This window comes from Neolamprologus brichardi, chromosome 9 (assembly GCF_056152115.1).
Source record: "Neolamprologus brichardi isolate AB-2024 chromosome 9, ASM5615211v1, whole genome shotgun sequence".
NCBI lineage: Eukaryota > Metazoa > Chordata > Actinopteri > Cichliformes > Cichlidae > Neolamprologus > Neolamprologus brichardi.
Window position 1 is genome coordinate 5114473 of NC_142112.1, and position 15180 is coordinate 5129652.

Consider the following 15180-nt stretch of genomic DNA (forward strand, 5'->3'; position numbering starts at 1 on the left):
GTTAGAGAGTCTATCAGTCAACAAGCAAATCAGAAAGCAAGTTATATACTGGAGCCCCCGGACAAATAAGCAAGCGAGTCAAAGAGACGGTCAGCCAGCAAGGGATCAGCAGCAATAGATAGAACTGGCATGAAGCCAGTTTGAGCTCCCTGTGGAGGTGCTGTGGTGAATCACCTCCCTGCCTCACTGAACCTGGCTGCCTCACTGGCTTGGAATCAATATTTCACATCACCGTTTCACCGAGCCAAAAACATTTTGGCAAAATGAGAAGTGTTGTGTTAGGTTAAGTAGGACAAAATGAAAAGTATTCAATATGGGTCTATTCTATCTCAGCATGCACCAAGAAACCAGTAAAAAGGTCTCCGCAACCTTAGATACTCTCAATCATTATGTTTCCACATGATTCATTCTGCAGTTACTTCGACTTTGGAGGATGGAAAAAGGGAAAACTCAAAGTGGCATCGTGTATTGCTTTAAACAGTATGTGCAGAAGTCAGACGATTCAAAATCTCCCCCGGAAACCTTTTTCTCCACAGCTTCCCTCTTTAGATAGATAATTCCAAATGACATGTAAAGACACAGTGACCTTGTCAAGCAAACGATCACAGGAAGTGGATGAAAGTGCTTTTAGCTACAGCGATGGTGAAATGAAATAATAAGCTAAATCTCTTTTTGTGTATACATGTTATATGTGTATGTTCAGTTGTGTTATTGGAGACTTCTTACATTTCTCCTCTGCTCATCAATTAAAATGCACAGCAGAACACAAAACAACAACAATAATGATTCGCAAATGTTCTTCCTCTGTTGTTTTCTAAAAATAGCACAGGAGCACAGACTTTACCTTTAGTATGCTTAGCTGGCAAGGTTAGTTTGAAAGTGAAAAACAGCTCACAAAAAAGCTGAAGGAATCTGTGAGGTTATGAGAATAATTGCTGCAGACGGTGTTGTTTTCCCGTACTATGTGGATTGCTTACATCATTTCAGGGTTAGGAATGGAACAAATGGAAACAATCCTGCACCCAGTGCATGCAAGAAGGTGACAGACTCATATGCAAGTACTGCAGATTTATAGTCTTTCAAAGTGACTGGCACTGCTGGGAGGAGATAACTGTTGTACTTTAGATACAATTCCCACACATATTACTGTTATCTGGGGATACAATGCCATTTTGAAATGGAGGACAAGAGGGTGAGAAAATAAATCATCAAAAGCAGATTAACAAGACATGTCAGCGCAAGTTAATTTGTATAGCTTCTTTGAACCATAAAACTAAAGATAAATGCAATAACGTTATGTCACTTGGTTAGTAGATCCCAGTGTGAAGGCTCAAAGTGCTACTATCTGGGTGTTTAGAAACTAAATGCTACACGTGAATAACAGTACATCCTCATATGATAGCAATTGTCCTTGGCAAGGTATGTCCACATCGTTTTTACCTCCGATCAGCATCATCAGTTAGAAAACAAGAATCATGTTCTAAAATTACAGTTAAGATTTTACCTACTTCACTGTAATTTTATAAAAAGTGGTCTCACATATCTGATGTGTCCACACACCAGTGAACACATCAGAGAGCATCTTTCAGTTGGTTGCAGACAGAGATGGGCAGTAACGCGTTACTGTAATCGAATTACTTTTTTCAAGTAACGAGTAAAGTAAGGGATTACTATTGCAAAAACGGTAATTGGATTATCGTTACTTTCCCGTAGGAACGCTGCGTTACTGCGTTACTAAAACCGTGATTTTTTTGCAAGACTGACGTAAGCAAGTGCGACGTTCGTGACAACAGCTGTGTGCTTGCTTTACAGGTGAAAATAGAGCAAAAGGACCGCTAGTCTTTGATGTTATTTATTTTCTGCTGTGTTTTACTTGCATCTATTTGAAAGACTGAGTGTAAACACACAAAAAAATATATTTCATGTGCTGGAATGTGCAGAAAATAGGTTTAAATATTAAACTAATTTCTTCCAGTCAGAGAATGTTGCATATAATTAAATGTTTGCTTGATGCATAAAGTTAAAAGATTAAAACTAATAAAACAAGTTTTAAAAAAAAGACTTTTCCATTTGATTACATTTTGTATGATGATTATGCAGAAAAAGTAGAATTGGGCTGAAAGATCTATCGCTTTATCACCTATTCAGGTTGTAAATCGTGTTTTTAAAAAGTAACTAAGTAACTAAGTAATTAATTACTTTTGAAAATTAGTAATCAGTAAAGTAACTTGATTACTTTTTTGGGGGAAGAAATCAGTAATTAGTAACTGATTACTTTTTTCAAGTAACTTGACCAACACTGGTTGCAGACTGGAACAGTGAGAGATTTAACTACCAACCTTCAGACTACCAGATAACTTGCTCTGTCTAATGAGCTACAGCGAGCCACATTTGTACCTTTGTGGCCCTCAAAGGATGACATGATTACATTTAGCTCTAATAATTTGGTCCCTGTCTAACAACAGGGACAAAAATAGACTTTTACTAGATAAGTGAAAAAAAGGATGGATGGATATTTGCTTGGGTGTTATTACAGGTTTTCCTTTGACTTTTCTATGTAAATCCCAGTCCATTCCACACATTTCTTATGATTCTGTCACAAAAAAATGACTCATTTATATCTCTGTGTTGTGTTTTTTTTTTTTTACTGTTAAGCCATATTGCTCAGGTTTTCTGTCCTGATGCTTGATTTCTTCAGCCTACCCATACATGTTTTCCTTTTATAAGTTTCCTATTTTACTTTTACTAGCTGTGGCTGTGGTGGTAGAGCAGATCAGCTACTGATCGGAAGGTTGGTGGTTTGATCCTAGGCTTCCCCAATCTGCATGTCAAGTGTCCTTGGGCAAGATACTAACCCCAAAACTGCCCTCCGATGCGTTCATCGGAGTGTGACTGTGGGTGAATGTAGATTAGTTTGCACTTGAGTTTAGAAGTGCTTGTGTGAATGGGTGAATGAGGCATGTTGTATAGAGCGCTTTGAGTACTCCGGGAGAGTAGAAAAGCGCTATATAAGAATCAGTCCATTTAGCTCTAAATTTTAGACACAGCTAACTAGGAGTACCATCATCTTTTGCTGCACTATTTAGATCTTACTTACAATAAATAAATGAATGAATGAACATCCTCCAAGTAAAATAAAACATAATTTAAGCTTAATTTAACACTTACTTTGATTTTGTGCACATATACTGGAGCATGGGTAGAGAATGGACACAAACACAGTGAGAACATGGACTCAATCGGTACTTTTTTGCCTGTTTTTAGCCTGACAGTTTCGGACTGCACCACTTTGCTATGTTAGAAGTTTTGACATTTTGTTATTTAAATATACATGTGAACTGTCTAAGGCCACGTTCACACTGCAGGTCTTGATGCTCAATTCCGATTTTTTGATCAAATCCGATTTTTTTGTCTGCTCGTTCACACTACAAATAAAATGCGACAGCAAACGCGCTCTAGTGTGAACGCTCATGCGCAAAAGAAGACGTCACACACAACGCACTCTGTTTAGACCCAGAGCAACAGTATTGTTTGACAGGCCTTAATATAAAGACTTCGGACTTCACGTTTCCCAATTTTTGCTTTAAGTTATTTTGTTATTTCCATAATAATGTAAATAACCTAATAATGATCCTTATTGCTGTTTTAGAGGAGCGCTGCTTCAAAGGATAGTTGCAGATTTCTGTCAGAATCTGCAGATTATACAGTACAAATAAAATGTTCACCTTTCTCCAACGTTGTCTTCACCGGATGGACAGGAAGCGTTCGTGATGTCTTCTCCGGCGCTGATAATTGGCGTCTGTCTTGTGTCGGTGACGTAAAAGACGGATTTAATGCGACATGACCATCAAACAGCAGCTTTCTAAAACATCAGATATGTATCGGATTCAGTACCACATACGAAAGTGACCCAGATCGGATTTGAAAATATCGGATATGTACCGTTCACACTGTCACACCATGATCGGATATGGGTCGCATAGGGTCAAAAAAAATCGGATTTAATGCGCTTTCGCCTGCAGTGTGAACGAAGCCTAATTAAACTTGCACTGATTTTCATAAGGTGTGGAAAAGCCCTAAATATGCATTTTGCTAGTTTTTTCTTTTTGCCAGACTCTCCAAATTGACCAGCGGATAAAAAAAGCTTTTGTTTTTCTTCTTCTTGTATTGTATTTCCATGTAAAAGAAAAAAAAATGAAATTAACTTTTGGGCAAACCTCCGATTTACTGGACACAACGGGCAGTCTTTATAACTTATGAAGGACTATGACGACTACAAGATGTTGCTTCAGAGATTTGATGTGAACATGGTGCAGTGCTGATAGTGTGGCTGATCTTTTCTGTTACCCGATAGAATCATATCTATGGTACATGTGCCTTCCCTTATTGTTTGTGTTCTCTCAGATAAGCAAACTGAAAAATGGTTTTGGAAATCCCACACGAAACAATAGAAAGCAGCACAGCAGCAAATCAATAATGTATGAATAACAATCTCTCTGCTGTTTTGTGTGTGGCTTGATCACCAGATTCTGGGGGGACTGGAGCGTAATGATTCAGAGTCAGTTCAGCAGATTTTGAAGTGCATCTGGAAGACGTCACAACTAACACTAAAGATCCTACGCAGCTGTGCAGGGTGGTGTGCAGTGACCCATCGTTGTTGGGTTATATCCAGAAGGAGGTCATCATGACCTAATCAAGCAGCCCTGCCTTACTGCACTATACTGCTGCTGTATTTGGTTGTAAAAATAGCACACTGTCTTTTTTCAATGCTTCTTGGGTCTTCAATAAGGAGTTCGGCCAACAACTACTTTGGATTTGAATCTTATGAATTCTATTGTTGCTACTTTTCCTTTCATGTCCCTTTAGGTTGTGTATATAGCGCAGGTTGTGAGTTACAAATAAATGCTGTATTGCACACATGAGCTATGGTAGATATCCTCAGAGTTTTTCAGTTTTGTTCAGTTTAGGTTGTGCAATTTTCCCCACTAATTGAAACACAATCCCAAAGCACAATATTTTTATTCTGGACAGATGGCAGGTGTTTTTTAATCAACTGTTGCTCAACGTCTCCTATAAAACTACTTTTGCTTTGCAAACTTCAAGTGTTATTATTTTGCACTCATTGAGCCATAAATACTGCACAGTGAAACGAAGAATTGCATCTCACCTGTCAGTTAAACCTTCCTGTTAGCTGAACTCTGCTTGAGCTAAACTCCCGTTAACAGTCATTATAAAGACTTCTAAAGATATCAAGTGACTTTGTTTCAGACCCTTAGTTGCCCTGCTGAAATTAGGAGTTAAAAGATACATGCAACTATAACATGACAACACACTCTGCTAGATAGTCAGTGTTTTGTGGTACTTAAGAGGGAAGTGTTAGAGCTACAGCGAGATTTTTAATGAGGATGTCTTTCTTCCACAGCAGAACACAGGTGCTGTCTGCAGCCCTTTTCAGACATGACACGCTCAGAATAGTTTATTAATTATTGGATTCTACTAGAGTGGCTTTGCATCATTCATAGTTTAAAATATTTTCTTTCTTACACAGGATCTCGGCACAGCTTCTCATTATGTATTTGAAACAATCTACCCTCCCTTCCCTTTAAGCCAGCTTTCAGACGGAGCTTTTGTGATCGCAGTCAGAGCTGAGTGTCCATGAGAGGTCCATGTAATGATGGCGGTTTCTTAGTGACATCATACAGAATCAAGAACAGAAAAAACAGCATAGATGTAGGATGAACACAGTGGTGCAGCAAAAACAATCTTTCATGGTTTTACTTTTGTTGACAAAAAATGATGAAAAATAGAAAATGAAGTCAAAGGCACATCCTCCATGAGGTAATTAACAGTTTGCAACAGTGAAACCACAGTTAAAGCTGCGTACTTATATATACAGAGTAGATTATTGTAAAATAAGTAGACATGCAGTTTTTTTGTCCTGTATCGCTGCATCTGTGCCTTTCTGTGGCTCCTAGCTGGAAGCTGATTAATTATTCTCTGTGTGAAGGATGTTTTGGCCTAGAGTGATTGCTGCTCCTCTGTGGCACTCCTGTTCTCTAGATCACCTCGAGCCAAATGAGATGTGGTGGGGAGGAATAAAGGGTCAAAGCCCTCCATCTCTGCACCACCATCCCTTCCTTACGTCCCCTAACCCTCAGCAGCCTTGAGAATCCAGAGCTGCGAGGAACAGTGGGCTCCCCTGGTACAGTTTCTTCTTAGAACCACTGTCCAGTATGGACTAGGAATCTAGTAAATGTTAATATAGTTTATTGAATAATGTGATTTTTTAATGAATATTACTGAAATCATGCTTTATTTCATGGTATTTCTTTCCCTATCTAAGAAATCAACGCTGAAAGTGTCCTATTATTATGTCCACAGACATCTGCTGGGCCGATTGTACAGCTGTCATTTGCTCTCATCAGTTCTGGCTCAATGTTTCCAAGACGCGAGCAGATCAAACTGTAGGCTGAGGAGGTTGTGTTCTAGTTTGCAGTTGTTAGTCATGTCAGATGCTCAGTAAACAGTCAGAGTTGCCCGCAGTGGTGATAGCAGCTTGTCAGGTCTCAGGCAATGCTAACTGCCCATGCAAAATGTTTTCAGAGCAGCCCAAAAGCCTTTGTTTACAGTTTTCCAGGATTTCAGTAAAGATGCTAGAATTAAATGAATGTATTTATAACGTCAATCACACATAGATTAACATTCCCCCTGTTTGTATAGGTAAAAGCACATAAGACGACTTGGTTTGCATCTCTTTGCAGTCAGTTTATATGTCTCTCTTCTCTTTGTCTCTCTGTTTATGTGTTTCATTTGCATTTCTCTTAACACGTTTCTGTCTCTGGTCTACTTTCTTCTCTTTTTGGTCATGTTTAGTCTCAGTGACACCTTTTTTCTGACTCTTTCCAATCGCTTTTTGGGCTAATTTGCATTTGTTTTTTACTGTTTGGTTTTAGTCTCTTTCTGGTTGTTTTCACTTTCTTTGTAGTTGTCTGCCTCTCCCGGTTTAATCACAGCACTTTGTGTTTCTTTGTAGACAATTTCAAGTCTATTTTTTGTTATTTGAATTTCTTTCTAAAATTCACGTTTAGAAACAGGTTTTCTGGGATTGGGTGTGGAGTATTTGAAACCCTCAGCCTGTGCAGCAGACACTTTCTTTCTTTCCATCAACCATTACAAGCTGAATCTCTACAATTTTGCTTCATTTTTGTCAATCTCATATTTCAAGTACAGTGGTCCCTCGCTGTAACGTGGTTCACCTTTCGCGGCCTCACTGTTTCACAATATTTTTGTGCAATTTTGCTTTTTTGTGTTTGTTTGTTTGGTTTTTTTTACAGGGCATTGTGTTCTGCCTCCTGATCGGCTGTAGACCATTGTCAATCGCTCTCCTCTGTGCCGTGTCTCCCGTACAGAACAGAACGCGTTCAGCTTGTCACATTTACATAAATCTTCGATCGCTAGCAGTGTGACCCTGAAGTGCTGTACTTTATGTCTGCAAGTTTTCTCCCCAACAAACACAACAATGTCAACAAACGTTTTACACGGTCAAAGGCACCTGCAGTAGCACCCAAAAGGGAAAGATGCTACCATCACACAAAAAGTTGGACTTCTGGACATGCTAAAGGAAGATAGAAGTTACCGTATTATAAGGTGCCTGATTATAAAGCACATTAAGCAAAACAAAACAGTCAGATAAGTCAAACTTGACTCAACTCATTCTTCTTACTTCCGTACTATTGATTCATTAATGTTGAATTTTCTGGCAGCTGCTCTATTCCCATGTCCTGGACCTGAAAACAGGGTTTGATCTTTGGTTTCTATAATACTGGACTTATTTTTCTATGAAGGTTTGAACTTTGAGAGCGTTTAAACAAAAGTGTGAAAATGTTTATGCCTGTCTGAGAAAAGTGTATAAAGTGTGTAGTTAAGCGTTTTACAGCCTTAAAACATCTGTAATAATTGTAAAAAATAAAGTTCGCTACTTCGCGGATTTCACCTATCACAGGTTATTTTTAAAACGTCCGTGATAAACGAGGGACCAAGTCACAAGAATGATCACTTGTGAATGTGACAGCATTACCCAGGTAGTTTCTTCCTATTTGGAACACCAACATGTTCTTATATGCTGCTATTGGGAGCATTTTAATGCCAAATTTTCTGAAACTTGACTTGAGATGGATCTTTATTTTTTTTAAATGTCTTTTTATCTTGACTAAATAAAAACATAAAAGCTTTTAAAACCTACTCAACTGTCTATATACTGTACGTAGCAGGAGCTGTATGGGCTACATTTGGACTCTACTCCATCTAGACCATATGTTGGACAGAAACTGAAATACAGATGTGGGTGTAAAACAACAAGAAACCACATGTCGAGCAAAATAAACCAATTGTGCATATATATCATTCATTTTGAACACACTCACACAAAATAATAAACAGAAAGAGCTGGCAGGATGACACAGTGTCATAGTTCTTGAGTAAAGCTAACACGAGGATTTAATTGAAATAGAAAAAAAGATCAGAAGTTAAATTGCTTCTGAGAGTATTTGCAATAATCAGAATCTTTCTTCTAAAAAGTGTCTTGAAGCAGCACTTTCATTTACCACCTTCAACCCACATGCACCTGCTGTTGCTGCAGAGATGGTATTGTTTTTCTTTTTCAACGGTGTTAGACTCATATGTAGGCAGCTATAGTCACACACTATATATACCCAAGTGCGCCTCAGCTTAATGGCACACACTAATGACTGGACATCAGCCCGCATTTACTAAAAATGTATGTACAGATTTGCAACAGTAACTAATTTTACGACTTCACTTGATACTGTAGAGATTTGAAAAAAATGAAATCCTCACCTTAAGCTAAGGTTTAGCATTATCGTATCCAAGTCAGGCACCAAATATTATAATTAGGAGCCTTAAAGTAAAACTACAGCATTTTTTTCTTCTTGTATTGAGAAATACCTCAAATTAAAAAAAATAGATCTGTGATATGTCTAAGGAGCTTGGAAAGAAAAGTGACTGGACTTCTTTAAATTTCTTGAAGATGTTTCATCCGAGAAGCGTCTTCAGTTTTAAGAGCAACTGATGGAGAGAAGACAGATGGTTTGAAAGAGGAGTGAAAGAAGCATCTATGTCCACTGAATGACCATCTTTGAACAGTGAACAGTGGTTTACGACACCAACTGTCTATCATCTATAATCCAGTTCTGAGATCCTTCCAAGACGCCTTAATGCCCACTCCCATCCTGGGCCATTTGACCTCAGGAAGTCACATGGTAGGGTGGGGCTAGGCTTCACAATGGATTCACCCAAAACCTTGGCTGATTGTGACCTACACCTGTTTTCACACCTTGGCTCCTGTGATTAGGTAGACAATCAATAAGGGGTCTATGACCCTCTTGTGGGGACACTCCTCTAGGGCTTAAATTCTTGGACTCTCCACCACTCGCTGCTCTTAGAACTGAAGAAGCTTCTCAGATGAAACGTCTTCAAGGAAACTTCAAGAATTCCTGATGCTTTTCTTTCCGAGCTCCTTAGACCAGCGGTCCCCAACCCCTGGGCCTCGAACCTGTACCGGTCCGTGAGTCGTTTGGTACCGGGCCGCGAGAGTTGAGGCTCAGGTGTGAAATGTATAGTTTTCAGGGTTTTTATCAGTTTTCAGTGTTATTATGTTATCGTTTTTATTGTTTATTCAGTTTTCCTTGGTCTTTTCACGTGTGTTATGAATAAGTCAAGTCAAGTCATCTTTATTTATATAGCACATTTAAAAGACATCAAGTGTCGGCCAAAGTGCTGAACAGAGGGATAGTATAATAAAGGAATTAAAATAGAAAGAAAACATTAAAAAAAAAAAAAGAATTGTAAGACATGTAATATCAAAGAGATCCGAAAGCCTTGGAAAATAAGTAAGTCTTGAGATTCGATTTAAATCTTCTTTTTTTCGGTACCGGTACTAGTTTTATTTTGTTGTATTTATCCGCGACACCTTAAAGGCCGGTCCGTGAAAATATCGTCGGGCATAAACCGGTCTGTGGCGCAAAAAAGGTTGGAGACCGCTGGTTTAGACTACAATGACCTGGAGGACTGAGAAGCTTCACAGAGTGAATGGTGTGATATGGTAAAAACAAAAAGTGTTTAGCTCAAGGAAAGAACCACCATACTTGATAGTATACGTGAGCTTCATTGATGTCAGATTCAACTTTAACCCTTTAAAGCCGGTCAGAGCAGCACGCTCCGTTTTGCGCAACTATTTTAAAATCCCGGTAGCTCTACAACCACGTAAGCTAGCGCAATAATTTGTTTTGCATATGAAACCAGAGGAGTTGTACTTACATCTTATGCCATCAGCTTGTCCTCGGTCACAGTTTCCTTCCACATATAGCTTTGCAAAAACTGCATAAAAAGCACTTGCAGCAACAAAAACATAATATTCCAGAAACACGCTTTGCTGATCCGATCAGCGAACGATTTTCAATTATTTTGTAGTTTATTGCACTTTCTTGCAATTTATGTAATTACTATACACTTAATGCAGACATATTATTAAAATTTGGGCTGTAATGGTTGTATTGATGTATATCAACTTGAAATGCTCCCAAAAATGGCTCCACAGCATGTAAAAATATAATATAAGCTCTGGCGGACTTGGTTCTATGGTAGGTCTTAAAGGGTTAAGAGGACGAACATGGAGATTATTTGATTTGATTTGTTATTACACGTTTATGGACCAACTCTTTCTCGCTAACAGCCTTTTTTTAATGCTCCAGTTCTTGTATTTCCAAACATGAAAAGTCATTTTGTCATATGTGCTGTAGGCCTTAAACAAGCTCAGAGGAGAGGATTTGTGTTCCTGTAGAGAGTTTTGATCACGGGGAAGAAAATAGAATAGTAACAGTGTTTCTGTGCTTCTGTTTCTTATCTTCACAGGTACAAGAATATCATCCAGCTATGGACTGGCTGTCCTCCTCGTGGCGTGTGGTTTGGTGAGGAATGCCTTGTTATAATTTGAGGAACTGACATGGTTTGCACCCAGGTCTCTCTCTCTCTCTCACTCACTCTCTGTTTTTCTGTTTGCTCTCAAAGCGAATGAGAAAAAAAAAAATGCCTGTTTAACTCCCCGCCCCTCTCCCCGGCCCCGCCCCCCTCTCCCCCCACACACATCTCTCCACCATATTGCGGACAGCACAGTTGCCCCCCCCCTCGTGTCCTAGCCACTACTGCTCTTGCACCCAGCACATTGTTATTAGCCAATGTAAACACCAGTCGCATTTAAAGCTGTCGGATTACCTTTTGTACAGACGTCATCCTGACACCACCTGAGGTGCAACGCTCCTATGTGACAACTGGACTCTGTATCTTGTTGGATAAATCTCATGGAAGAATGACTTTCTTATGGTTTCGCTGTTCCAGTTCATGCGTTCATTGCTCAAAAGCGAACAAAAAAAGGAGAGTCTATATTTGTGTAATATATATAATTCTAGATCTGTATCTATATCTGTTTTATTTGAAGCACCTAGAATTACTGTATGTGCTGTATACATAGCTACCACTCACCATATTGACCATGGAACTTCAATGTGAATAGGCACTCTTAGCCCTCTCGAAGAGATAATTTATATTCAAGTATGTGTTAATTTAGACTGTTACCATTAACCAACAGGTTAACGAAAGGTTAAATTTTCCAATTTTTCTTTCAGCTGTATCAGCCACCCAGCTTTCCATTGTGCATAATTTAACATCTTGTTAGTGATCCATCCGGGGATATGCATGCTTATCGGTCTGAAGGCTTAGAAGAGAGGATAACACATTAGTTGACCTACATGAGTCAAACATTTGGAGTTCAGTGTTACGATATTTTGAATTTAGCTTTATTTTAATGTGCTAACGTTGATGTGAAAAAAAAATGTCCCTATGTCATTTTAATTTGTATCGCATCCTTGGTAGGAATAAAAAAGGATGTCACGAGTTACGAGTCATTCAAAATTGTAATATGTGACCATTGGATGATTGATGTTAACTGACCTGGACCTTTGCTAAATGACATGCTTCAGATGCCGTGCACCTCCCTGCTATAATTACAGAGGATGAATGAGGATTTACCCACTTTGGATGATGAGGATAGCTAGCATTTATTCGTTATGATTCCTAATGCACACAGTGACACACATACAGGTACACGTCTGAGTGGCAGGGTGGTGACATGAGATCCAGTGACACAGAGAGTATGCTCGTTATGTGAAATACGTTTATTTTTTTCTCTCTTAATCTCACATTAATATATTTTTAGCTTTATCTTCAGATGATATATCACAGAGATTTTTATTCATGCATAGCATTTATTAAAAATATACCGCTTTGACAATCTGACACAAACAGAGGCAAAGGCGTGGTGGGGTTTCATAGTACACATAGCTTAGATCATTAGCATGACTGAGGATAACCTCCAAAAGAAAAAACGATTCTTTCCTTGTTAACTTTAGAGCTGAAAGGACATTGTGCACCAATGTTCCAGTTTAAAGTGAAATATTTATGATTAAGCTGACAGATGTCTCAAGAAGGATGCTGTAAATGAATGTTATCGACCATAAAATTCAGTGCCAGAGAGCACCAATCACCCTGCAGATCAGTGCTTCATTTCCCATCGTTCTTCTTGCTTAGCCCAACGTTTAAGGTGGTCAAAGATAAAGCATGATAATAGAAGTCATAATTTGTTATATGGTGTAAGCTGGCTTTCATGCATAATATATAAGGAGTGATCAAAAAATTCTGGGAATCCACCCCACACACCCCTAAAAAACCAACTGTTTTACTCCTTGGCCATATCGTTTAAAATTGGCCGACCTCTTGTTCAAGATCATCTTCTTGTGCACAGGTGGTATTTTTAGATCACCCTGTACATTTATCCCTGGCTTGCCTCTGCAATATGTGCTGATGTCCTTCAGTTTTCTTAAAACCGGATTGTCAGTTTCAGGAAAAAGTTACAGGGAGGCAGATAATGCAGGTGAAAAGCAACGATTGTGTTGATGTGGGTGAAAAACTGGCACGCAATAGCATTTCCCTGAGGCACCTCGCACCAATGCAACAGTCGGCTTTGACAGACTGGACCAGACACACAGCATGTCATGGTGCACAACCTCATGAATGTCAAAAAAAAAAAACGATGAGCATGCTTCTTATTTCCCACCTCATCTGATCTGCTGCCTTCAAACTATTGGATCACAGCTGGAAACCCAGATCCCATCACCAGCGACGACCGAGTCAAGTTGCTGTTTGGTCACCGTGCAAGTTTGAGGTCCGCGGTGAAATCACAGGATGTACACGTCATGTGGTAAAAGAAAAAACTTCCAGGGAAGTGATCTAAAAATAGCAGCTATGCTGGAAGCTGTCCGGACATTACTGAGAAGATGATGTTGAATGAGAGATCAGAGATGTTGAAATCAGGCAGGGTTTTTAATGATTATGGACCTGATCTCAGGGCGTTTTGATCACACGTCACACAGATGCATTTTGAAACGATTACTGTGTATGTCCCAAAAAAGGTAAATGTTCACTTCACTTTGAGCTTTCATTCTGCTTTGCAGTCAAAGCTAAATCAAATTCTCCCTTGTATAGATGCATTTCCAAATAGCAGTTGTGCGAAAACTTGTTGATCCAGCGCGGAGCTTCAAAGGCTGACAGAATGTGTCGTGCTTTGGGATAAGAGCAGAGACATCTTCTGATCAGAAGCATCAAGGCTGGGTACAAGATGTGCAGGCGACGGAGGGCGACCCTGTCGAATGCCTCAAGTTTCAAATAGCTTCAACGCACATTTAGACAGTTAATCTAACATCGCTGTCACATATACGCCACTCGACGGATTGTTTTGAAAAAGAAACATGCTATGTAATATGATTTAGTTTACAAGGAGAAAACAATCTTTTCCAGTGTATTGAGAATGAGATTTGAATGTGTGCCAGAGAGTGGACGGTGTGTCCAACCCTCATGTAAAAAGATGCAGAATTGTACAACTTGTAAATGAAATAATCAGCATGAGAACATTTTTTAAATCCATTTAAAAAGGCAGAGGCCAGTGATGTTCTGTACTTGTAACAATGGTGTCATGTACTCATATTCAAGTGTAAACAAGTCCAAAGTGGGTTTTCATCTCTTCAAAATGAAAATGGGTAAAATGTATTTGACAAAAAAAAAGTATCTATCTATCTATATATATTAGAAACATCTCCTTTATAAAGCCTTCATCTTAATCTAGGGGACTCGCTTTATTGTGGGTCCTTGCAACATACTGAATAACAAAGAAAGAGAGATGGGAGCAACGATTGATTGGTGTGGTTAAAAAAATAATAACTAATCCTTGAGTGTTGGGAGAGGCTGAAATGCTTACAAGCAGCAAGGTCTCTATTACCAAAGAAGAGAGCAGTTCACTGTGATGGTTACAGCAGCAGTTCCTACATCCAGGGATGTTATTTCAGCAACATCACACGGCCATTTTTGTTCTGTTTTATATGCCGACTCTTCACCCACTCTAGATGTATTTGTTTCTTCTAATGTATTTCATTTCAATGCGGTCCTGTCTGTTTGTTGAGCTGTCAAAAGTTCTGATGAATTATAATTCTCTTTTCTTTGCTATTGTGTGAGGCTTCTGTACTGCAACATTGCAACAGTTTGTATTATAATGACGATACCAGAATAATATTTAAATAAACCATTTTCACAGATGAAATTCAAACACTGAGGAATCCCATCTGTTTGGTTGGTAAAACACTGAGCTTTATAGTGAGTGAGCTAGAGAGCGCTGACAGTGCTAAACACTGGCCCAGTTTCCAACTTGGAATAAATGTTGGAATTATTAATAGCTTTTTGTTTGATAGCACCGTAGAATCGTGCTTTATATACCATCGAGAGACTGAAAAATGTGAAAAAACTAAACAGAAAAAGAAACAAATGTTTGCGATTGGCATCATTTTTGAAATACTTCATAATCATAAAAAAGTGGCCGACCCAAGTATATAAGAAGGGATTAAAGGTTTTGATCTATTATGATATATCATTCAGACATGATAAAGGTCATTGTGCTCATATATTCTGCTTACAAAAATGAATAAAGGAGGCGAGTTGTCGTCTATAGCAGCGGTCCCCAACCCCCGGGCCTCGGACCGGTACCGGTCCGTGAGCCGTTTG

General features: G+C 39.0%; 1 protein-coding gene across 1 annotated transcript in view; it reads left to right on the plus strand.

The window, feature by feature from the left end:
- The window catches only part of vstm2a (V-set and transmembrane domain containing 2A), a 121865-nt gene extending 107137 nt beyond the window's left edge, over positions 1-14728 (plus strand). Inside the window, exon 5 of the mRNA XM_087845836.1 lies at positions 10930-14728. Coding sequence (XP_087701962.1) covers positions 10930-11006 — 77 coding nt within the window. The 3' untranslated portion in view covers positions 11007-14728. The remainder of the gene's footprint in view (positions 1-10929) is intronic.
- The last annotated feature ends 452 nt before the right edge of the window (positions 14729-15180 follow it).